Source organism: Trachypithecus francoisi, unplaced genomic scaffold (assembly GCF_009764315.1).
Source record: "Trachypithecus francoisi isolate TF-2019V2 unplaced genomic scaffold, Tfra_2.0 Lachesis_group11, whole genome shotgun sequence".
NCBI lineage: Eukaryota > Metazoa > Chordata > Mammalia > Primates > Cercopithecidae > Trachypithecus > Trachypithecus francoisi.
The window spans coordinates 77,987,703-78,012,539 of NW_022681456.1; the positions used below are offsets into that span (position 1 = coordinate 77,987,703).

At 48.7% G+C, this 24,837-nt stretch overlaps 2 protein-coding genes and 1 non-coding gene across 4 annotated transcripts; all 3 read left to right on the forward strand.

Annotated features, from left to right (window-relative positions):
- The first annotated feature begins 1,492 nt into the window (after window positions 1-1,492).
- On the forward strand, window positions 1,493-3,749 carry APOF (apolipoprotein F). Its single transcript, XM_033221676.1, has 2 exons — window positions 1,493-1,603; window positions 2,144-3,749. The coding sequence occupies exons 1-2, from the start codon at window positions 1,588-1,590 to the stop codon at window positions 3,106-3,108; spliced, it is 981 nt and encodes a 326-aa protein (XP_033077567.1). The 5' UTR covers window positions 1,493-1,587; the 3' UTR covers window positions 3,109-3,749.
- Window positions 3,750-4,044: 295 nt separating this feature from the next.
- STAT2 (signal transducer and activator of transcription 2) lies at window positions 4,045-24,215 on the forward strand. Of its 2 annotated transcripts, none has more exons than XM_033221674.1 (24): window positions 4,045-4,260; window positions 7,939-8,076; window positions 8,232-8,385; window positions 8,714-8,809; window positions 8,985-9,074; window positions 9,166-9,241; window positions 9,658-9,743; window positions 10,228-10,376; window positions 13,460-13,618; window positions 13,720-13,812; window positions 14,024-14,083; window positions 14,485-14,505; window positions 14,728-14,821; window positions 15,283-15,330; window positions 15,411-15,494; window positions 15,677-15,775; window positions 15,854-16,013; window positions 16,133-16,185; window positions 16,311-16,405; window positions 18,611-18,747; window positions 18,942-19,124; window positions 19,358-19,415; window positions 21,661-21,971; window positions 22,268-22,930. In XM_033221674.1, exons 2-24 carry the CDS (start codon window positions 7,946-7,948, stop codon window positions 22,408-22,410), a joined length of 2,580 nt encoding a protein of 859 aa, XP_033077565.1. In that variant the 5' UTR covers window positions 4,045-4,260; window positions 7,939-7,945; the 3' UTR covers window positions 22,411-22,930. The 2 variants fall into 2 exon arrangements, with proteins under 2 accessions (XP_033077565.1, XP_033077566.1); XM_033221675.1 differs by having other exon boundaries at window positions 4,047-4,260; window positions 15,878-16,013; window positions 22,268-24,215.
- Window positions 12,460-12,523, forward strand: LOC117091207. The gene has a single exon (XR_004440315.1). It is a non-coding gene; the product is annotated as a U7 small nuclear RNA (small nuclear RNA).
- Window positions 24,216-24,837: the final 622 nt, after the last annotated feature.

Genomic DNA, 24,837 nt, shown 5'->3' on the forward strand with positions numbered 1-24,837 from the left:
CAGATGGGAGGAAAGGATACCACTGAAACCCTCATCCATGACAGTCAAAAAGTTCAATGGGGAGGAAGGCAATACCAACATAATTGTGAAGAATCTAGTGGTCCCTTCAGGAAGTGCGAATAAACCCAGCACTCAGCAGCCCATTCTGGGAACTGTATGGATGGTGGCAAATATACCCACTGGGGTGGCTGGCCTACCAGTTAGTTCAGATGATGATTGAATTTGCTGAGAAACCATCTCCCATGATGCTTGGTGTCACAGTTCAAAGCTTTTGGTGTCAACATCACCGAGAACTGCAGATATGAGTGTTGGGAGCATATTGAAGAATTAGGCAAAAAGTTGAGCTCTCAAGTTAAGATCATTTAAATGTCCATGGACAGTGACAATCTAATCTATCAAATGTTCCACAGCTATTCTGAAGTGCTTTGTGAGGAAAATGATCCAGGAATTGATCCTGGCTCACTTCAGCTATTCAAAATGCCACATAGGTAACGAGTCTCCTTTCCCAGGACTGTATTCAAGGATGGGACACAATAAGTAGTTAGAAATGTTGGAGACCACTTCGGACAGATGAATGCTCTTTATTTCATCCCTTCGCTAACACTAAGACCAGTGTTAGCCTTGCCCTTCTCCACTTAGTAGGTGCCAACCCCTATTTTTTTTTTTTTTTAAGATGGAGTCTCACTCTGTAGCCCAGGCTGGCGTGCAGTAGTGCGATCTTGGCTCACTGCAACCTCCACCTCCTGGGTTCAAGCGATTCTCCTGCCTCAGCCTCCCAAGTAGCTAGGACTACAGGCACCCACCACCACACCCAGGTAGTTTTTTTTTTTCTTTTTTGGTATTTTTAGTAGAGACAGGCTTTCACCATATTGGCCAGACTGGTCTTGAACTCCTGACCTTGTGATCCGCCCACCTGGGCCTCCCAAAGTGCTGGGATTACAGGCCTGAGACATGACGCCCAGTCGCTAATTTAATTTTTAAAATGAAGAGAAGGCCGGGCACGGTGGCTCAAGCCTGTAATCCCAGCACTTTGGGAGGCTGAGACAGGCAGATCGCGAGGTCAGGAGATCGAGACCATCCTGGCTAACACGGTGAAATCCCGTCTCTACTAAAAAATACAAAAAACTAGCTGGGCCAGGTGGTGGGCACCTGTGATCCCAGCTGCTGGGGAGGCTGAGGCAGGAGAATGGCGTAAACCCGGGAAGCGGAGCTTGCAGTGAGCTGAGATCCAGCCACTGCACTCCAGCCTGGGCGACAGAGCGGGACTCCGCCTCAAAAAAAAAAAAAATGAAGAGAAATGAGAGTATCACAAACATCTCATCTTTCCTAATTCTGAATTTCCCTGGCTCCTATCATGAGCTTACTGTATGTGGCAGGGACATACAGGAAATGCCAAAGAACAGGACTGTAGGTATAGACGTTGAGTGTGTGACAAGGGCACAAGGTTTGAGCAGCCAGTATAAATGGGCAAATATTTGCAGAGATTACATCCTTCACTGATCATAGGGGAAAGCAAATATCTCCTTTCCTCATGGGACAGAGAACTAGGCAGAACAGGATCCGGGAGCAACCAAACCTCACTTCTCAATGACTGGACTGTGTGGTAATTTGGGGTCCCTATATATGGGTGGAAATAAAACAGAAGTCCCTGGTGACCTGTAAATGAGGGAAACCAAGTGGGAGCAATTGGGGTGCATTTCCTATTTCCTAGGACTTTACCTAAAAAGAACAGAAGGTTGGGGCCAGGTGCGGTGGCTCACACCTGGAAGCCTATCACTTTGGGAGGCAGAGGTGGGAGGATCACTTGAGCCCAAAGTTCAGAATCAAGCTGGGCAAGATGGCAAAACCACATCTTTACAACAATTTTAAAAATTAGCTGGGCATGGTGTCATGCACCTGTAGTCCCAGCTGCTTGGGAGGCTGAGGCAGGAGGATCCCTTGAGCCCAGGGGTTCAAGGCAGCAGTGATTTGTGATCCCATCACTGCACTCTAGTCTGGGCAACAGAGCAAGACCCTGTCTCTAAAAAGAAAGTACAAAAGCTTGTAGGTAGGTGATGTATGAGGTGTCCCCCTAACTGAGCTGTGGGCTCACCATAGCCCTTAGGGAAATGGTTTGTATGTTTCGGATTTCTCCCCTTTCTAGGGTACTCTGCTCCAGACATGTGTGACCTCAGACTCATCATGATACCAGTTGAGCTGCTACTTTGCTACCTCCTGCTGCACCCTGTGGATGCCACTTCATATGGAAAGCAGACAAATGTCTTGATGCACCTTCCCTTGTCCTTGGAATCCCAGACACCCTCCTCAGACCCCTTGCCCTGCCAATTTCTGCACCCAAAGTCACTGCCTGGTTTCAGCCACATGGCCCCTCTACCTAAGTTCTTGGTAAGCCTGGCTCTAAGGAATGCCCTGGAGGAAGCTGGTTGCCAGGCTGATGTTTGGGCTCTACAGCTACAGCTCTACCGCCAGGGTGGTGTGAATGCTACACAGGTCCTCATTCAGCATCTTCGAGGGCTCCAGACAGGCAGAAGCACAGAGAGGAACGTGTCAGTGGAAGCCCTGGCCTCTGCTCTGCAGCTGTTAGCCAGGGAGCAGCAAAGCACAGGAAGGGCCCGGCGCTCCCTCCCCACAGAGGACTGTGAGAATGAGAAGGAGCAAGGTGTGCACAATGTCATCCAGCTGCTGCCAGGAGTGGGAACCTTCTACAACCTGGGCACAGCTTTGTATTATGCTACTCAAAACTGCCTGGGCAAGGCCAGGGAACGAGGCCGAGATGGGGCCATAGATCTGGGATATGACCTTCTGATGACCATGGCCGGGATGTCAGGGGGACCTATGGGTCTAGCGATCAGTGCTGCACTTAAACCTGCATTAAGGTCTGGGGTTCAGCAGTTGATCCAGTATTACCAAGATCAGAAAGACGCAAACATCTCTCAGCCAGAGACCACCGAGGAGGGTTTGAGGGCCATCTCAGATGTGAGTGACTTGGAAGAAACAACTACCCTGGCTTCTTTCATATCAGAAGTAGTAAGTTCAGCTCCCTACTGGGGGTGGGCCATAATCAAGAGCTATGACTTAGATCCTGGGGCTGGGAGTCTTGGGATATAAAAGAAGGTGGTAACCACAGAACTAATAAATCTAATATGCTGACAAGCTGTATACACGTCTTCAAAATTTTAAACTCTGATTTATCCAGGAGGAAGGCTGTACAGTAAAACGTAGGAACGTAAATGTTTGGGGGTTGAAGTCAGAGGGTTTGGTTTTGAATCTAGGCTCCACTTGTTAGAGCCTCAGTGATCACTGACTGGTAACTTCTTTCTTGAACTAAGATCAGTTTTTAAATTTCTAAAGGAGAGAATGATTTTAACTTCAACGAGTTGCCCTGTAAATTTTAAATGATACAATTAATCTAAAGTGCGTATCACAGTACTCTCAATAAATAGCTATTAGCCAGGTGCGGTGGCTCATGCCTGTAATCCCAGCACTGTGGGAGGCCGAGGCAGGAGGATCACCTGAGGTCAGGGGTTCAAGACCAGCCTGGGCAACATGGCGAAACTCCGTCTCTACAATAAACACAAAAAATTATCCTGGCGGAGTTATGCACGCTTGCAGTCCCAGCTACCTGGGAGGCTGAGGCGGGAGAATCACCTGAGCCCGTCTGGTCGAGGCTGCAGTGAGCCGAGGTCGTGCCAGCCTGGGTGACAGAGCGAGACCACGTCTCAAAAAAAAATAAATAAATATTGTTTTCATTACCTCAGCCCTCCTCTTCCTATCCCAAGGCGTGGAAATTCCGGTCCCACCCCTTACCATGGAGCCCTTGGCGTCTACAGGCTCCTCAAGCTAGTTTCGGTTTCGTGGCTCACGCGCGGGTTCTCGAAAATCAGCTGTTTCAGTCTTTGGCCAGTCCACTAATTGGACTCCTCCCCTCGTAGAAAGTGCCTACTTGAACTTCTCCACCAATCGCTGGAGCTGCAGGAGTGGTTTCGGCTCAGCTTGTCCCGCCCTGCGGGGGGACGGAGTTGCGGCGGCGCCAGTGCGCTCGCAGTCTGGGCAGGGCTTGACTGAGTGGCAGCCAGTGTCGGGGTGGCGACTGGGAATGGGGCCGCACCGGAGTTCCGCTGCCAACCACAAGGGGGCGGGTCCGAGGGTGTAGGCCGAAGTTGTAGGCGGGGCCTGAGGCTCTAGTACCCGAGCTTCTTCTAGGGACCGGAAGTCGCGACCAGAGCCAGTGGAGGGCCCGGGGACTGCAATCCTAATCAGGTACGGGGTGTAAGGGGGTGTGCTGGGGTAAGGGTGGGGGTGAGAGTGAGAGTTCCTCCCAGGGAAGGGCGACTGGCCCCAGGAGTTACGCCCTGGAGGGGGCAGCTTCTGTCCCCAGGTTGAAAGAGGAGCTGTCTGTCGCCTGCTCGGTCCTCGATCTTCTCCTGTCCAGCCTATCTCCCCAACCCTAATGCCCCTCCCCCAAAACTGCCCTGTAGTTTCCGAGACCCGGAATCTGGCATTGTTGGTTCGGTATCTGACGTTACTCTGCTCTGCATTATTTTTTATCTTCACCTAAAAACGATGTTCAAAGATAGATAAATCTAAAAACAAAGATAGACAAATCTATCGTCTTTATTTGTTTTGTTAAAAAGTATAAGCTACGGAAAGATGAAACGATTGCCTAAGGTCACAGACAAAATTCAGTTCATTTCAGAAAAGCTTCTTGAGTGCAAAATATGTGCTTAAGAGTGAGAGATAAGGAGAAAAAATTGTTTTAGCTCTTAACCTCAGTGTTTGCAATCCATTCGGGGAGACCAGGTTTTTTGTTTTGTTTTCATATTTGAATCTTTGCTGACTTGCTCCTTTAATATCAGACACTTAAATCCTCAAGAATTGGGACATTATTATTATTATTATTATTTTAGAGATGGAATCTCAGTATGTTGCCCAGGCTTGGTTTCAAACTCCTGAGCTCAAGCCATCCTCCCGTCTTGTGGGCCTCACAAAGTGCTGGGATTATAGGCATGAGGCACCATGCCTGGCCACCTAAGCATTTTTTTAACTTTTTTTTTTTTTGTATCATAAAAGCAATACAGACACATCGTTTTAAAAATCAAGCACTACTAAAAGGGTTAAAATGAAAATAGCCCCTGCCCAATCCCTCCCTTCCCTTGTTCCTGCTGGAGGTAGAAAGGCAGCTGATGTTTTTCATGTTAGTAGAAGACTCTACCACCCCAAGCATTTCTTTTTACTTTGTAATAAAATCATGTGACCTTTTTAGACCACTAATGTGCATGAATTCTGTTCTGTTAGGCTCAGGCTGCAACAAGCTTAAGTTTCAGTTTCCTAAATAGACACCAGATGGCAGCGAGCAGGGAACAGTGGGGAGAAAGATGCAAGGCACAACCTGCTTGGTGACAGGCAAAAACCAATTCATTGTTGTTGTTTTGATTCAGAGACTGCACTCTGTCTCCCAGGCTGGAGTGCAGTGATGTGATCTCCACTTACTGCAACCCCTGCCTCCTGGGTACAGGCCATTCTCCTGCCTCAGCCTTTTGAGTAGCTGGGATTACAGGTGCCCACCAACACGCCTGGCTAATTTTTTTGTATTTTTAGTAGAGATAGGGTTTCACATTGGCCAGGCTGGTCTTGAACTCCTGACCTCAAGTGATCCTCCTGCCTCTTCCAAAGTGCTGGAATTACAGGCATGAGCCACTGTGCCCTGCCAAAAAAAAAAAAATTTAAGTGAAGTTTCAGGATCTCACAAAGTTGATAACTTATAATCATATTCAAGATTCACAGGTCATAAACGTTTCATATTCTTAGGGACTGAGCAACCCGTTGCATAGCATTTAGATGTCTTCTAGAATGGAGCTTCTCCTTCCTATATGGAGGGTAGTTTATAGGGTGTACTTACCTAACCTCCAAAAAGATTTAGCTCCTAAAAAAGCTTCAGGTGGCCGGGCACGGTGGCTCACACCTCTAATCACCGCACTTTGGGAGGCCAAGGTGGGCAGATCACCTGAGGTCAGAAGTTCCAGACCAGCCTGGACGACATGGGAAACCCCATCCCTACTAAAAATACAAAAATTAGCAGGGCATGGTGGTGGGCGACTGTAATCCCAGCTAGTCAGGAGGCTGAGCCAGGAGAATCCCTTCAACTCGGGAGGCAGAGTTTGCAGTGAGCCGAGATCATGTCACTGCACTCCAGCCTGGGTGACAGAGTAAGACTCTATCTCAAAAAAAAAAAAAAAAAAGCTTCAGGGCCAGCAGGGATCATGCTGTAATAAATACTTAACATCAACACTGATCTTGAAATGCTTATATTTGTTTAGCATAAACAACAAACATATAAATGCAAAATAAATGAATTAAGGAGATAGATGAAATAAGAAGATAGTGGAAACAGTAGTTTGTTAAAGCTGGATGATGATCCTTGTACTAGTCACTCTGCTTTAGTGTGTGTTTGAAAATTACCATTAGGCTGGTTATGGTGGAACTTGCCTGTAATCCCAGCATTTTGGAAGGCTGAGGCAGGCAGATCACTTGAGCTCAGGAGTTTGAGATCTGCCTGGGCAACATGGCAAAATTCCATCTCTACAAAAAATTAGCTGGCGTGATAGCACACCCCTGTAGTCCCAGCTCCTTGAGGGGCTGAGGCAGAGAATCGCTTGAACCTGAGAGATCAGAGCTGCAGTGAGCCAAGATCATGCCACTGCACTCCAGCCTGGGTGACCAAGTGAGACCCTGTCTTTAAAAAAAAAAAAAAAGAAAGAAAAGAAAATTCCCATTAAAGCACAAAGGCCCACTTACTGAAGCTATTAAAATACAGGTTGGGGCCAGCTGGGCGCGGTGGCTTATGCCTCTAATCCCAGAACTTTGGAAGGCCAAGGTGGGCAGATCACGAGGTCTGGAGATCAAGACCATCCTGGCTAACACGGTGAAACACTGTCTCTACTAAAAATACAACAAAAATTAGCCAGGCATGGTGGCAGGTGCATGTAGTCCCAGCTACTCGGGAGGCTGAGGCAGGAGAATGGCATGAACCCGGGAGGCAGAGCTTGCAGTGAGCCAAGATCACGCCGCTGCACTCCAGCCTGGGCGACAGAGCGAGACTGCATCTCAAAAAACTAAATAAATAAATACAGGTTGGGGCCACAGTGGCTCATGCCTGTAGTCCTAGCACTTTGAGAGTCCGAGGTGATTGGATCACCTGAGGTCAGGAGTTTGAGACCAGCCTGGCCAACATGGCAAAACCCCATCTCTACTAAAAAAAATACAAAAATTGGCCGGGCGTGGTGGTGGGCGCCTGTAATCGCAGCTACTCAGGAAGCTGAGGCAGAAGAATCGCTTGAACCAGGGGGATGGAGGTTGCAGTGAGCCAAGATCATGCCACTTCATTCCGGCCTGGGCAACAGAGTGAGACTCCATCTAAAAAAAAATATATATATATATATACACACACACACACACACACACACAGACACACACACACACACACACACACACAGAGATTAGGCATTTCTAATCTGAAAAATTGGGCTCCACAGTGTTCCAGTGAGCATTTCCTTTGAGCATCATGTGGGTGCTCAAAAAGTTAGATTTTGGACCATTTCAGATTTCAGAGTTTTGGATTAGGGATGCTCAACTGGTAAGTAATGCAGATATTCCAAAATCTGGACAAACCTGAAATCCAAAATGCTTGAAATAGCAGATACTTAACCAGTAGCACTCCCTGGAAGAATATGCACCAAACTGATAGCAGTGGTTACTTCTGGAGAGGAGGGGAAAGAACCAAGATTAGGAGTAGGGTCAACATAGACTTTAATGTTTTCTATATTTTTATTACTTGTATAATGTAAACATTTTAAATTAGTAATAATGAACAATCATGAAACTATGGATGATTTAGTCCAGCAAAATATCCAGTTGGGAACCCTCATTCTTCTGATGCAGAGCCCAAATGGCGCAGTGGGAAATGCTGCAGAATCTTGACAGCCCCTTTCAGGACCAGCTGCACCAGCTTTACTCACGCAGTCTCCTGCCCGTGGACATTCGACAGTACTTGGCTGTCTGGATTGAAGACCAGAACTGGTGAGGCCTTCAGGAAGTTGGGGGAATGATAAAGGTGGTGCCTTACTTCTGGGCCCCTACGATCCTGGAATCATTAATGGCAGAAGGGGGTTGGAAAGCCTCAGGACTACAGTAAGACTGCAGAGACACTAATCCTTCTTATTCCTGGTGCCCAGGCAGGAAGCTGTACTCGGGAATGATGATTCCAAGGCTACCATGCTATTCTTCCACTTCTTGGATCAGCTGAACTATGAGTGTGGCCGTTGCAGCCAGGACCCAGAGTCCTTGTTGCTGCAGCACAATTTGCGGAAATTCTGCCGGGACATTCAGGTACTTGGAAGGGTTGAGAGCAATGAGGTAGCACTAGGAGCTGAGTATAGAGGAGTAGGATTTGGAGAATGGAATACTACCTGGAGGTGCAAAGGGAGACAGGGACAAATCTGGGGAAAGAAGGACAGAGTCTGGACTTGGGGAATCACTAGCAGAGAGGAGGGCTGCATATACATGACACTATTGGGAGGATGCTATGGTGAAAAGAAAAAAGGCTAGGAACCCCAAAGGAGGAGGAAATACTGTGGACATTGGTGGGGAAGGTCTAGGATGATAGGTCATTGAGAGTGGTTGAATTGGATCAATACTTTCTGTTTTCCTATTCTAGGCCTTTTCCCAGGGCCCTACCCAATTGGCTGAGATGATCTTTAACCTCCTTCTGGAAGAAAAAAGAATTTTGATCCAGGCTCAGAGGGCTCAACCGGTGAGGACAATTCAGTGGTATTGTTGGAAACTCCTGAAATGGAGACGAACCATGGAAAGCACTCAGGGAGTTGTCTCAGAACAGCATCCCCCCTACATCCTGTGGTATGATTTCAGGCCTGAACTCAAGGCATGAAAGGCCAGAGTTAAAACATGCTCAGAGCCTCTTTTTTCAGGAGCAAGGAAAGCCAGCTCTCGTAACACCTGTGGAGAGCCAGCAACATGAGATTGAATCCCGAATCCTGGATTTAAGGGCTATGATGGAGGTTAGTAGATGTGGTAGGAGTTAGGGTGGGCAGCGTTCAGTCTAATACCTCCCTGAAAAGCAGCCTCATTGGGGTCCTCTCCCCTCTGCAGAAGCTGGTAAAATCCATCAGCCAACTGAAAGACCAGCAGGATGTCTTCTCCTTCCGATACAAGATCCAGGCCAAAGGTAGGAAGCACATTGAGGGGCTGGAGAAAGATAAGTGCCTGCTAAGAAGCCAGAGCTGGAAGTGAACAGGAGAAAGCTCCAATGAGCAGTAGTCACTGTCAGACACACCCCACTGACTGCAGTCCTGCTGCCATGCAAAGCTGGAAGTGCCAGGGTGTTTTGTGGAGGTTGAGGTGGAGGTGTAGCTGGGAGACAGTAAATGTTGAGGAAATGCATGGAAAACCAACAGTGTTTTATTTGAGGGGGTGTCTGGTCCAAGCATGACCATTCAGAATTTGCCTGAGGGTCCCATAGGTGCCTGTGCTTTGGTTTCCCTTTCTTCCTCCACAAAATTCCTCCTTCCTGAATCCAACTGAGACCCCAGTCAGGAAGGAGAGGAAAGAACCCCTGGACTGACTCCTGTTCCCACCATCCAGGGAAGACACCTTCTCTGGACTCCCATCAGACCAAAGAGCAGCAGATTCTGCAGGAAACTCTCAATGAACTGGACAAAAGGAGAAAGGTGGGAGGCAGAGGACAGAACGTGTGGGCAACAGGGACCTGGAAAAATGAGGGATGTGGGGACCCTAGTCCTCTAGCACTGGCTTCTTTGTTTCTTCATCCCTGGTTGGGTAGTGGAGGGTGAAAGGGAGAGATGTTCAGCCGGGCACGGTGGCTCAAGCCTGTAATCCCAGCACTTTGGGAGGCCGAGACGGGCGGATCACGAGGTCAGGAGATCGAGACCATCCTGGCGAACACGGTGAAACCCTGTCTCTACTAAAAAATACAAAAAGTAGCCGGGCGAGGTGATGGGCGCCTGTAGTCCCAGCTACACGGGAGGCTGAGGCAGGAAAATGGCATGAACCCGGGAGGCGGAGCTTGCAGTGAGCTGAGATCCGGCCACTGCACTCCAGCCTGGGCGACAGAGCAAGACTCCGTCTCAAAAAAAAAAAAAAAAAAAAAAAAAAAGAAAGAGATGCTCAATACTCACATTATCTCTTTCCTAGGAGGTACTGGATGCCTCCAAAGCACTGCTAGGCCGATTAACTACCCTAATCGAGCTACTACTGCCAAAGTTGGAAGAGTGGAAAGCCCAGCAGCAAAAAGCCTGCATTAGAGCTCCCATTGACCACGGGTTGGAACAGCTGGAGAAATGGTGAGAGGTACCACCCCAACCCTTGTCCTCGCCATGCACTGTGATTTGTAAGTTGCAGTGCCTTGCATATAGCAAGATATACTGTTCTCTATTAGTCTCTGCACCCCAAAATGAGCCCTGCTCCCTGCTGACTGCAGCTCTATTCTACTCCTCATCCTCACCACCCAGGGAGCCCAGAGCCTAGTCTCCTTCAGGGAAAGGAATGAATTAACCCACAATCTGATTTTTCCTTCCTTTTTAATCACCCAGAAATATATATATATATATATATGTATATATATATATATTTTACTGCAATGAATCCAATGACAAGAAAGGAAGGAAGGAGGAAGAGAAAATTACCTGTTATCTAACTTATTAAACAAAAATGGAATCATATTGTTCATACTATTTTGAAACCTATGACTTTTTTTAAACTTAACAGTATTTTATATATATATGTGTGTGTGTATATATATATAGTTTTTTTTTTGAGATGGAGTCTCACTCTGTCGCCCAGGCTGGAGTGCAGTGGCGCGATCTCGGCTCACTACAAGCTCCACCTCCTGGGTTCACGCCATTCTCCTGCCTCAGCCTCCCGAGTAGCTGATACTACAGGCGCTCGCCACCACGCCTGGCTAATTTTTTGTATTTTTAGTAGAGACAGAGTTTCACCGTGTTAGCCAGGATGGTCTCGATCTCCTGACCTCGTGATCTGCCCACCTCAGCCTCCCAAAGTGCTGGGATTACAGGCGTGAGCCACTGTGCCTGGCTTTAAAAATGTATTATAATTTAGACTTTTGAAAATATACCAGGCTAGGCCGGGCGCAGTGGCTCAAGCCTGTAATCCCAGCACTTTGGGAGGCCGAGATGGGCGGATCACAAGGTCAGGAGATCGAGACCATCCTGGCTAACACGGTGAAACCCCGTCTCTACTTAAAAAAAATACAAAAAACTAGCCGGGCGAGGTGGCGGGCACCTGTAGTCCCAGCTACTCGGGAGGCTGAGGCAGGAGAACGGCGTAAACCCGGGAAGCGGAGCTTGCAGTGAGCTGAGATCCGGCCACTGCACTCCAGCCTGGGTGGCAGAGCAAGACTCCGTCTCAAAAAAAAAAAAAATATATATACCAGGCCAGTCATGGTGGCTCATGCCTGTTATCCTAGTGCTTTGGAAGGCTGAGGCAGGAGAATCACTTCAGGCTTGGGGTTTGAGATCAGCCCGGGAAACATAACAAGACCCCATCTCTACAAAAAAAAAAAATTTTTTTTTTAATTAGGCATATCCAGATGCAGTGGCTCACACATGTAATCCCAGCACTGGGGGAGGCCAAGGTGGGCAGATCCCTTGAGGTGAGGAGTTCAAGACCAGCCTGGCCAATGTGGTGAAACCCCATCTCTACTAAAAATACAAAAATTTGCCGGGTGTGGTGGCGCATGCCTATATTCTCAGCTACTCGGGAGGCTAAGGCAGGAAAATCGCTTGAACTCGGGAGGCAGAGGTTGCAGTGAGCCGCAATCGCACCACTGCACTCCAGCCTGGGTGACAGAGCGAGACTCCGTCTCAAAAAAAAAAAAGAGATTAGGCATGGTGGCACACGCCTGTAGTCTCCAGCTACTCAGGAGGCTGAGGTGGGAAGACCGCTTGAGCCCAGGTGTTCGAGGCTGCAGTGAGCCATGATGATACCACTGCAGTCCAGCCTGGACAACAGAATGAGACCCTGTCTCTAAAAGTATATATGTACACATACCATAATACCCAGCTACTGAGGAGGCTGAGGCAGAAAGAGTGCTTGAGTCTAGGAGTTTGAGGTCAGCCTGACCAATATAGCAAGACCCTCACCTCTTTAAAAAAAAAAGTAGATAAAAAAATACCACAATTGCTCAGGTAGATTGAAAAACAGGTATATAGTACTTATGGTACAGGACCAGCATGCATGCATGCATTTGTTGATTGACTGATTGACTGACTGAGACAGGGTCTGTCTCCATCTCCCAGTCCAGAGTGCTTGGCCTTAAGTGATCTGCCCACCTTTGCCTCCCAAAGTGCTGAGATTACAGGTGTGAGCCACCATGTCAGCTGGGGAGGCTTTTTAAAAGATAGTTCCAGGTGTTACAGCTCTTTTAGAATTTGTCTAGCAGGCTTTCGAGTTTTTGCCAGAAACCACCTCTACCCCCACCCCCACCCCCACCAAAAAAAAAAAAGATAGTTGCAAATGTTTCCCAGAATAGTTGTCCCGATCGAATCTGTTTTCTCATGTGTGGTGTATGGTTGTTTTGCTGTCACCACATTGCTGATTATTATCATTTTTAATTATAGAAACAGTAAAGTACAGTAGTTAAAAATGTGAGTTGGGGCTGGGTGCAGTGGCTCATGCCTGTAATCCCAGCACTTTGGGAGGCTGAGGCGGGTGGATCACCTGAGGTCAGGAGTTAGAGACCAGCCTGGCCAACATGGCAAAACCTCGTCTCTACTAAAAAAAAAAAAATATATATATATAAATTAGCCGGGCGTGGTGGTACACGCCTGTAATCCCAGCTACTCAGGAGGCCAAGGCAGGAGAATCTCTTGAATCCAGGAGGTGGAGGTTGTAGTGAGCCAAGATCACGCCATTGCACTCCAGCCTGGGCGACAAGAGTGAGACTCTGTCTCAAAAAAAAAAAAAGTGTGAGTTGTACAATGGGACTGCCTGGGATCACATACAAGCTTCATCCCTTACTAGTTGTATGACCTTGAGCAAGTCACTTAACCTTTCTGTGCCTCAGTTTTATCATCTGTAATGTGGGGATAATAATAGTACCTGCCTCAGAGGTTGTTTTGAGGACTGAATGCATTAATATGTGGAAAGGGCTTAATGTAAGTTGTACATAGCATATGAAAGCTGTTATGTTAAATCTGTTAGCAGTTTTATATGTGAAAATAGCTTCGATTTTCATTTCTTAGATTATGAATCGTGTTGAATAATCCTTTATATGCTTCCTGGATTCTTCTCCCCCCGCCCCCAAGTCAGTTTCTGACTCTTCACATATTTATGGAGAGGTCTTGGAACCTGGATGGGGGAATCCAGGAAACTCATGGATTCCTTCTTCCTGAATTTTATCACCCAGGTTCACAGCTGGAGCAAAGCTGTTGTTTCACCTGAGGCAGCTGCTGAAGGAGCTGAAGGGACTGAGTTGCCTGGTTAGCTATCAGGATGACCCTCTGACCAAAGGGGTGGACCTACGCAACGCCCAGGTCACAGAGTTGCTACAGCGTCTGCTCCACAGGTCTAGAGGCCAGGCAGGAACGCTGGGGGAAAGAAGGAACAAGGAAAGCCATTCTTACAGATACTGAGCTATATATTCTTTCCACACCTCTCTCTCCTCAGAGCCTTTGTGGTAGAAACCCAGCCCTGCATGCCCCAAACTCCCCATCGACCCCTCATCCTCAAGACTGGGAGCAAGTTCACCGTCCGAACTAGGTTGGCATTCCAGAACTCATTCCTGCTTGCTTTTTCCAACCCTGCCACTTTGTATTTTCTGGCTTTACAGCTCTTCCCACTCTTGGCTTTTTCTTCTCTCTTTCCTCTCAGTCTCCCTACCTCTTATAATCCCTCTTCTCTTTTTCAAACATCTGGCCTATCCGGAAGGTTGAGGTTGACCACTTTCCCCTATCCCCCTTCCTTCCCACAGGCTGCTGGTGAGACTCCAGGAAGGCAATGAGTCACTGACTGTGGAAGTCTCCATTGACAGGTAAATTGGAGCAGGTAAAGGGTGGCCAGGACACGGGCTGCTGGGGTGGAGGAGATGCTCATTCTTCACAACAGGGTCCTAGGGCGGGCTATCTTCTTCCTCCTTCCGTTCCTATCTCATAGAAATTATAATTCATTTCTTTTGTTGAACACTTACTTTGTGACATGCAGCATGTCAGGTACTCATTTAATTGTCACACCAACCCCATGAATTAACTATTACCGGTGCACCGTACAAACAAAGATACAGGCTTAGAGAGACTGATTACATCTCTTCTCAAGGCCACATAGCTAATGAGCTCAAGTCAGGTTTGAACCCAGGTCTATCTGATCCCAAAGACCAAACTCCTAACTTCCATACTCTTTTGCCCGATGATTTTTTTTTTTTTTTTTTCTTTTCAGGAATCCTCCTCAATTACAAGGGTAGGTGCTTGACAAGGACACTGCAAACATCTGTACACTGCATGACCTGCAGAACCACATTCGGCATCCCTGGTGGCACAAACAAGGAGGAGGGGGATTTGGGATATGGACAAAGGGAGATGGCGAGATCTGAAATGAAGTGGAACTTCTGTTTTTTTTTCTGCTGAGTTTTTAGAGTAATTCCGTTCCTTGTCTCCATGTATCTTCTTCCTCCTGGAACAGCTTCCGGAAGTTCAACATTCTGACTTCAAACCAGAAAACTTTGACCCCCGAGAAGGGGCAGAGTCAGGGTTTGATTTGGGACTTTGGTTACCTGGTAAGAATAGTTTGTGACCTATGCTTTTATTACTATTTTTATTTTTTTTGAGACGGAGTCTCACTCTGTCCCGCAAGCTGGAGCACAGTGGTGCGATCTTGGCTCACTGCAACCTCCGCCTTCCGGGTTCAAGCAATTCTCCTGTCCCAGCCTCCTGAGTAGCCGAGACTACAGGCACACACCACTATGCCTGGCTAATTTTTGTATTTTTAGTAGAGACAGGGTTTCACCATATTGGTCAGGCTGGTCTCGAACTCCTGACCTCAGGTGATCCACCCACCTCAGCGTCCCCAAGTGCTGGGATCACAGGCATGAACCACCACACCTGGCCTGCTTTTAGTCCAAAGGAACAGGGGTTGGGGGAAGTTCCCAGGGCTTGAGGGGTCTTGAAGCCAAACAGGGGTTCCAGGGACCCTAGGATGCCCACTCTGGCATTTTCTGTCCTTCCCCTCAATTCACAGACTCTGGTGGAACAACGTTCAGGTGGTTCAGGAAAGGGCAGCAATAAGGTGAGGCCTGTACAAAGGACTCGGGGGCAGGGGGAACTTGCCAAAGGGCCTTCTGATGACTATGTCTTTGCCTGTCCCAGGGGCCACTAGGTGTGACAGAGGAACTGCACATCATCAGCTTCACGGTCAAATATACCTACCAGGGTCTGAAGCAGGAGCTGAAAGTGAGTGAAAATGGAGGGCAAGGAGAGAGAAAGCAGCTTTGAAAGAAGGCATAAGGAGGGGATAAAGAAGAAAGGCTTCTTTGGAAGAAGCCTCTTGGGGTGGATTAGCACTCCTTTCCTCTAACAAATACCCACAGCTAGAAACATCACATCCCTCTGTGTGACTCCTGTCTTCTCCCCAGACGGACACCCTCCCTGTGGTGATTATTTCCAACATGAACCAGCTCTCAATTGCCTGGGCTTCAGTTCTCTGGTTCAATTTGCTCAGCCCAAACCTTCAGGTAGGGAGTGGGGCCAACAGGTCAAGTGGGGAGAGGAGGGGTGTGGAAGCTTGGTGTGATAGGCTTCTTCTGAGCCAGCCTGCACTCCTCCCACGCCTGCAGAACCAGCAGTTCTTCTCCAACCCCCCCAAAGCCCCCTGGAGCTTGCTGGGCCCTGCTCTCAGTTGGCAGTTCTCCTCCTATGTTGGCCGAGGCCTCAACTCAGACCAGCTGAGCATGCTGAGAAACAAGCTGTTCGGTACAGATTTCCTTTTCTCTCAACCTTTCCCCAGCCTTAGTCTTTCCTGTCCCTCTGTCCTATCTATCCCAGGACCCCTGGCTTCCCTCATCATCTGTCTGTGGCTATCTGTCCCACAGGGCAGAACTGTAGAACTGAGGATCCATTATTGTCCTGGGCTGACTTCACTAAGGTAACTCCCTGAATTCCTGTGGAGCTAGATCTAGCCCACATTCCAAATACTGGCCTTCCCAGTCCCTCCTTCCCTACACCAGGGGCAACTCCTCAGCTCTTGCTACCTTTCCATTCCTCCTCCAGCGAGAGAGTCCTCCTGGCAAGCTACCATTCTGGACATGGCTGGACAAAATTCTGGAGTTGGTACATGACCACCTGAAGGATCTCTGGAATGATGGGTAAGGCCTTGGTCTGCCTTGTCTCCTGGGCTTGTGCTTTCTGTGCTTGAGAGTGGAGTGTGTGCGCCCTCACGTGGCAAGCACGGAGAGAGAGCAAAGACAGGCATGAGGCCGTGTCTCTTCACATTTGTTAACAATGATAGCCATAGACAGTGTTTGTGAAGCATCTCCTGCATTCCAGAGCCTGATGCGCGCTCTTCATTAATTCTCTCATCTCATCCTTACGACCATGCTGAGTGGTGGGTTTTGCCATCTTCATTTCAAGTGAGGAAACTAAGTTTCAGAGAAGTTAAAGAACTTACCCAAGGGACAGAGTTGATATTCAAACTCAGGCCTATGTGACCCCAAGCTCATGCTCTTTTCACCGCACTGCCTACCAATTTGTGTAGCATTTGGCTTTTAAAAAGTGCTATTCATGCCGGGCGCAGTGGCTCACGCCTGTAATCCCAGCACTTTGGGAGGCCGAGGCGGGCGGATCATGAGGTCAGGAGATCGAGACCATCCTGGTGAACACAGTGAACCCCTGTCTCTACTAAAAATACAAAAAATTAGCCAGGCTGATGGCGGGTGCCTGTAGTCCCAGCTACTCGGGAGGCTGAGGCAGGAGAATGGCGTGAACCCAGGAGGCGAAGCTTGCAGTGAGCCGAGATCACGCCACTGCACTCCAGCCTGGGCGACAGAGTGAGACTCCGTCTCAAAAAAAAAGAAAAAAACAGTGCTATTCATGACCAGGCGCGATGGCTCATGCCTGTAATCCCAGCACTTTGGGAGGCTGAGGTGGGCGGATCACCTGAGGTCAGGAGTTTGAGACCAGCCTGGCCAACATGGTGAAACCCCATCTCTACTAAAAATACAAAAATTAGCCGGGCATGGTGGCACGTGCCTATAATCCCAGCTACTCAGGAGGCTGAGGCAGGAGAATCGCTTGAACCCAGGAGAGAAGGTTGCAGTGAGCCAAGATCGTGCCATTGCATTCCAGCCTGGGTGGCAGAGCGAGACTCCATCTCAAAACAAAACAAAACAAAAAAAGTGCTATTCATGGCCTGGCGCAGTGGCTCACACCTGTAATCCCAGCACTTTGGGAGGCTAAGGCAGGCAGATCACCTGAGGTCAGGAGTTCAGAACCAGCCGGGCCAACATGGTGAAACCCCATCTCTACTAAAAATAAAAAAAATTAGCCAGGAATGTTGGCAGGCCTGTAATCCCAGCTACTCAAGAGGCTGAGGCAGGAGAATCGCTTGGACCCGGGAGGTGGAGGTTGCAGTGAGCCGAGATCACGCCATTGCACTGTAGCCTGGACAACAAGAGCAAAACTCAGCCTCAAAAAAAAAAAGAAAAGAAATGCTATTCATGGCTGGGCACAGTAGCTCATGCCTGTAATCTTAGCATTTTGGGAGGTTGAGGCGGATGGATCACTTGAGCCCAGGAGTTCAAAACCACCCTGGGCCACATGGTGAAACCCCGTCTCTACAAAAAATACAGAAGTTGGCCGGGCGTGGTGGCTCAAGCCTGTAATCCCAGCACTTTGGGAGGCCGAGACGGGCGGATCACGAGGTCAGGAGATCGAGACCATCCTGGCTAACATGGTGAAACCCTCTCTCTACTAAAAATACAAAAACTAGCCGGGCGAGGTGGCGGGCGCCTGTAGTCCCAGCTACTCGGGAGGCTGAGGCAGGAGAATGGCGTAAACCCGGGAGGCGGAGCTTGCAGTGAGCTGAGATCGGCCACTGCACTCCAGTCTGGGCGACAGAGCGAGACTCCGCCTCAAAAAAAAAAAAAAAAAAAAAATACAGAAGTTAGCCAGGCATGGTGGTGTGCACCTGTGGTCCCAGGTACTCTGGAGGCTGAGAGGTGGGAAGATTGCTTGAGCCCAGTAGGTCGAGGCATCGAGGCAGCAGTTAGCTGTGATCATGCCACTGTTCTCCAGCCTGGTGACAGAATGACACCCTCTTTCCCAAAAAAAAAAAGAGTGCTGTTCATCTGTGTGATCTCACTGAATCTTCGTACCTCTTCAAACCCTCGGAAGGTGGCTGTTGTCAGCAAAGTGAAGTGACTTGTAAAAGATAAAAAAGCTAAGTGGCAGAGCTTGGTCCAAAACCTGGGTTCCAAACCTAGGCTGTTTCTCCATACAAGGGGAGCAGGGAGGCAGGGGCCTGGTGGGGCAGGGGGTTGGGGGACGGCTCACAACTGCTCTCTGTGCTCCAGACGCATCATGGGCTTTGTGAGTCGGAGCCAGGAGCGCCGGCTGCTGAAGAAAACCATCTCTGGCACCTTTCTACTGCGCTTCAGTGAATCGTCAGAAGGGGGCATTACCTGCTCCTGGGTGGAGCACCAGGATGATGGTCAGCTGCTGTGCCCTGCCATTCCCACAGCCTCTCCTTTCTGCCTGGCTCCCCTCTTGCCCCTCTGCCTGCTTTTAGCTTCCCTGGCTCTGTCCTGCATCCCTCAACTGGTTTGGGACTGGGGAGCCAGAGCAGGGAGTTCCAAGGCCCGGCCTCTTCCCTCAAGCCTGCCTGTTACTACATTCACTCTCCAGACAAGGTGCTCATCTACTCTGTGCAACCGTACACGAAGGAGGTGCTGCAGTCACTCCCGCTGACTGAAATCATCCGCCATTACCAGTTACTCACCGAGGAGAATATACCTGAGAACCCATTGCGCTTCCTCTATCCCCGAATCCCCCGGGATGAAGCTTTTGGGTGCTACTACCAGGAGAAAGGTGGGAATCATTGACATACTTCATTGCTAGATTGCAGAGATCTTCAGACATCCATAGATCCCACTCCTTCCTTTCAAGCATGGGAAAACGGATATCTAGAGGAGTTAAGGGATTTGTCCATGGGATACTGCTGGTTCCTATAGGGATGAGACTGCCAGGACCGTCTGAGGGGAACCTCAGGCTATGTGTCTGGCCCACTGATCTTCTCTGCTTCTTGTATATGTTCCTCACAGTTAATCTCCAGGAACGGAGGAAATACCTGAAACACAGGCTCATTGTGGTCTCTAATAGGTGAGATATAAACTCTCCACCCATCCTCCCTAATCCTTTTTGGCTGCGCTTCAGTGAATTGTCAAAAGGGGGCATTACCTGCTCCTGGGTGGAGCACCAGGACGATCGTCAGCTGCTCTGCCCTGCCATTCCCACAGCCTCTCCTTTCTGCCTTCTCCTAACGTGCCCCTATTCCAGTCTCCCCAGCCTTCTCTCCCTCCTAGCCCACTCTAGTTTCTGGTTCTAGTCTCTCCTATCTCATATTTTTCTGCTGCCATCCTTAGGTTGTCTCCACAGGGGTTTCTGAATAATAATGATCATAATGACTGGTGTTAATGGGCACCTACTTGATGCCAAGCATGGAGCTTTTTTTTTTTTTTCCAGACAGGGTTTCGCTCTGTCACCCAGGCTGGAGTGCAGTGGTGTGATCATGGCTCACTGCAGCCTCGACCTCCTGAGCTCAAGCAATACAGGCATGCATCACCAAACTCAGCTAATTTTTTGTGTGTTTTTTGTAGAGATGAGGTCTTACCATGTTGCCCAGGCTGGTCTTGAACTCCTGGACTCAAGTGATCCACCCACCTTGGCCTCCCAAAGTGCTGGGATTATAGGCATGAGCCACCACGCCCCACCTAAATATATATTTTTTGAGACAGGGTCTCTGTCACCCAGGCTGGAGTGCAGTGGTGCAATCACGACTCACTGCAGCCTTGACCGAGGGGTTGAAGTGATGCTCCTGCCTCAGCCTCCCAAGTAGCTGAGACTACAAGCACACACCACCACACTCAGCTAATTTTTAAAATTTTTTGTAGGGATGGGGTATCACTATGTTGCCCAGGCTGGTCTTGAACTCCTGGCCTCAAGCAGTGTCCTGCCTTGGCCTCCCAAAGTGCTGGGATTATAGGAATGAGCCATGGCACTTGGCTGGGGATAGTTTTTTTTTTTGTTTGTTTTTTGAGACGGAGTCTCGCTCTGTCACCCAGGCTGGAGTGCAGTGGCCGGATCTCAGCTCACTGCAAGCTCCGCCTCCCGGGTTTACACCATTCTCCTGCCTCAGCCTCTGGAGTAGCTGGGACTACAGGCGCCCGCCACCTCACCCGGCTAGTTTTTTGTATTTTTTTTAGTAGAGACGGGGTTTCACCATGTTAGCCAGGATGGTCTCGATCTCCTGACCTCGTGATCCGCCCGCCTCGGCCTCCCAAAGTGCTGGGATTACAGGCTTGAGCCACTGCGCCCGGCCTAGTTTTTTTTTTTTTTGAGATCTCAGCTCATTGCAACCTCCGCCTCCCAGGCTCAAGCAATTCTCCTGCCTCAGCCTCCTGAGTAGCTGGGATTACAGGCGAGCGCCACCCATGCCTGGTTAATTTTTATTTTTTTTTGAGACAGAGTCTCGCCCTGTTGCCCAGGTTGGAGTACAGTGGCACAATGTCAGCTCACTGCAACTTCCGCCTCCCAGGTTCAAGTGATTCTCCTGCCTAAGCCTCCCAAGTAGCTGGGACTACAGGCACACACCACCACCATGCCTGGCTGATTTTTGTGTTTTTAGTAGAGACAGGGTTTCACCATATTGGCCGGGCTGCTCTCAAACTCCTGAACTCGTGATCCACCCACCTTGGCCTCCCAAAGTGCTGGGATTACAGGCATGAGCCACTGTACCCGGCCTAACTTTTGTATTTTTAGTAGAGACGGGGTTTCACCAAATTGGCCAGGCTGGTCTTGAGCTTCTGGCCTCAAGTGATCTGCTCGCCTCAGCCTCCCAAAGTGCTTAGATTACAGGTGTGAGCCACCGTGCCTGGCCTGAAAGTTTATTTTGTGCCAGGCACTAGGCTAAATAGTGTATGTTTATTTTCTCATTTTATTGAATCTACGAAATAGTCCTTTGAAGTAAACACTGTTACTGTTTTCAGCTAAGGAACTGGATTTAGAGTAGTCAAGTTTTGTACCTAAGGTACATGGCTAATAAATGATACAGGTCTGTTAGATTCCATAGCCCTGCTTTCAACCACCCTACTGCCTCTCAAGAATTACTAGGTATTGTTCTCATTTATAGATGATAAATCTGAGGCTCAGAAAAGTTAGGACACTTGCCTAAGGTCCCCCAGCTAGTAAATGCCAGGATTCAAACTCCAGGAGGCCTAATTCCGAACCCCATGATCTTTAGCCCTCTGCTCTTCTGCCTTCTTAGACTAGCTTCTTCTTCTTCTACCATTCCTTCTTTCATTTAAACCACTGAGCCCTGCCCCTTTGTCTGTCTTCGGGTATCCAGACAGGTGGATGAACTGCAACAACCGCTGGAGCTTAAGCCAGAGCCAGAGCTGGAGTCGTCAGAGCTAGAACTAGGGCTGGCGCCAGAGCCAGAGCTCAGCCTCGACTTAGAGCAACTGCTGAAGGCAGGGCTGGATCTGGGGCCAGAGCTAGAGTCTGTGCTGGAGTCCACTCTGGAGCCTGTAATGGAGCCCACACTATGCATGGTATCACAAACAGTGCCAGAGCCAGACCGAGGACCTGTGTCACAGCCAGTGCCAGAGCCAGATTTGCCCTGTGATCTGAGACATTTGAACACTGAGCCAATGGAAAGTAAGTGATGAAATAGAGCTATGGAAGACGGCACACATTCCCTTTCCTACCCCTTCTCCCTGTCCCATTACAGAAGAAACTGAGCTCCAAGCTCCTCATTGGAGAGAGGTCCATTCTGTGATTCCTTTTTTTTTTTGGAATTACATATGCCTTCCCCCACCTCCCTGCTCTTTGATCCCACAAATTCCCCCTCAGGCTCTTCCCAGGCCTTTCCTGCCATCCTCCCTCCCTTTCTTTGCTGGGTTGGGAACTCCTAACTAGGATCAGGGCCTCACTTTTCTCTCTGGATTACCTAGTCTTCAGAAACTGTGTAAAGATTGAAGAAATCATGCCGAATGGTGACCCACTGTTGGCTGGCCAGAACACCGTGGATGAGGCTTACGTCTCCCGCCCCAGCCACTTCTACACTGATGGACCCTTGATGCCTTCTGACTTCTAGGAACCACATTTCCTTTGTTCTTTTCATATCTCTTGCCCTTCCTACTCCTCATAGCATGATGTTGTTCTCCAAGGATGGGAATCAGGCATGTGTCCCTTCCAAGCTGTGTTAACTGTTCAGACTCAGGCCTCTGTGACTCCATTGGAGTGAGAGGTGAAAGCATAACATGGGCACAGAAGGGACAACAATGAATCAGAACAGATGCTAAGCCATAGGTCTAAATAGGATCCTGAAGGCTGCCTGCTGTGCTGGGAGGTATAGGGGTCCTGGAGGCAGGCCAGGGCAGTTGACAGGTACTTGGAGGGCTCAGGGCAGTAGCTTCTTTTCAGTATGGAAGGATTTCAACATTTTAACAGCTGGTTAGGCTAAACTGGTGCACACTGGCATTGGCCCTTGGTGGGGAGCACAGACACAGGATAGGACTCCATTTCTTTCTTCCATTCCTACATGTCTAGGATAACTTCCTTCCTTCTTTCCTTCACTCCTGACTCAATCCCTGAAGTTCTTCTTTTCCTGCAGGGGTTGAGAGCTTTCTACCTTAGCCTACCATGTGAAACTCCACCCTGAAGAAGGGGATGGATAGGAAGTAGACCTCTTTTTCTTACCAGTCTCCTCCCCTACTCTGCCTCTAAGCTGGCTGCACCCATTCCTCTCCCATAAAATGATCCTGCCAATCTAATGTGCCTGTGAAGCTTTGCACACTAGCTTATGCCACCTAGTCTCTACTTTCTCAATGCTTAGGAGACAGATCACTCCTGGAGGCTGGGGATAGTAGGATTGCTGGGAATTTAGGAATTGCTTTTTGTTTTTGAAACAGGGTCTCACTCTGTTGCCTAGGCTAGAGTGCAGTGGTGCAATCACAGCTCACTGCAGCCTCAACCTCCTGGGTTCAAGCAATCCTCCTACCTCAGCCTCCTCGGTAGCTGGGACCATGGCATGCACCACCATGCCCTATTTTTTTTTTTTTCTTTTTTTAGAGACAGGGTCTTGCTATGTTGCCCAGGCTGGTCTTAAACTCCTGGTCTTAAACTCCTCACGCCTTGGCCTCCCAAAGTGCTGGGATTATAGACATGAGCCACTGCGCTCGGCCAGGAATTTTTTTTTTTTTTTTTTTGAGATGGAGTTTCTCTCGTCCAGGCTGGAGTACAATGGCGTGATCTTGGCTTACTACAACCTCCAACTCCCGGGTTCAAGTGACTCTCCTGCCTCAGCCTCCCAATTAGCTGGGATTACAGATCTGTACCACCGCGCCCAGCTAATTTTGTATTTTTAGTAGAGACGGGGTTTCTCCATGTTGGTCAGGCTGGTCTCGAACTCCCGACCTCAGGTGATCTGTCCACCTTGGCCTCCCAAAGTGCTGGGATTACAGGCGTGAGCCACCGTGCCTGGCAGGAATTTCTTTTTATAGTATTGGATAAAGTTTGGTGTTTTTACAGAGGAGAAGCAACAGGTCTTAGCTCTTTATTATGTTATAATCCCCCCCTTTTTTGTGCAATATGTTGTTTATCTGAAAGGAAGGTTTCTATTCCTTGGTTGTGGACCTGGACAAAGACCTAGTCTGTGGAACTTAAAACCCTGAAGGTCTGTCATAGGACTCTGGACAATCTCACATCTTAGCTATTCCCAGGGAACCCCAGGGGGCAACTGACATTGCTCTAAGATGTCCTCCTGATGTAGCTTGAGATATAAATGAAAGGCCCTGCACAGGTGGCTGTTTCTTGTCTGTTATGTCAGAGGAACAGTTCTGTTCAGAAGGGGGCTCTTCTGAGCAGAAATGGCTAATAAACTTTGTGCTGATCTGGAAATGTCTCATCTCTGAACCTCTTTTATTTCTCTGCTCACAAAGGGTTACCAACAAGCTGCACAGGAATACAGTCAGAAAATCGTGACCTCTCTTCCATCCACCCCTCTGTGTTCCTCTTGTCATATTTCTTCTTCTTCCCTTTCTGTTTGGAGTAGCCCCTCCTGTCCCTTAGACTCTTCTAGGGGTGCTGGGAGGTATATATGCATTGTGGGGGGAGGGATGAGTAGTTATATAACTGTTTCATTGTCACTCAGCTGATTGTTGGCAGAGCCAAGACACGAACCTGTCTGGATTTGTCTGACTTCAAAGCCCACACTTTTTGATGCTGTGACTATGGAAAAAAATGAAAGGAAATAATCACTAGCCACTTCCCCTCGTCTTTTCTTTTTTTCAAAGAAATTTCAGCTACCCTTGAGTTACCAAACTTCCAAAGGGACTCCAAGGCTGGGCGTGGTGGCTCATGCCTGTAATCCCAGCACTTTGGGAGGCCGAGGCGGGTGGATCACCTGAGGTCAGGAGTTCAAGACCAGCCTGACCAACATGATAAAACCCTGTCTCTACTAAAAATACAAAAATTAGCCAGGCGTGGTGGTATGTGCCTGTAGTCCCAGCTACTCCGAAGG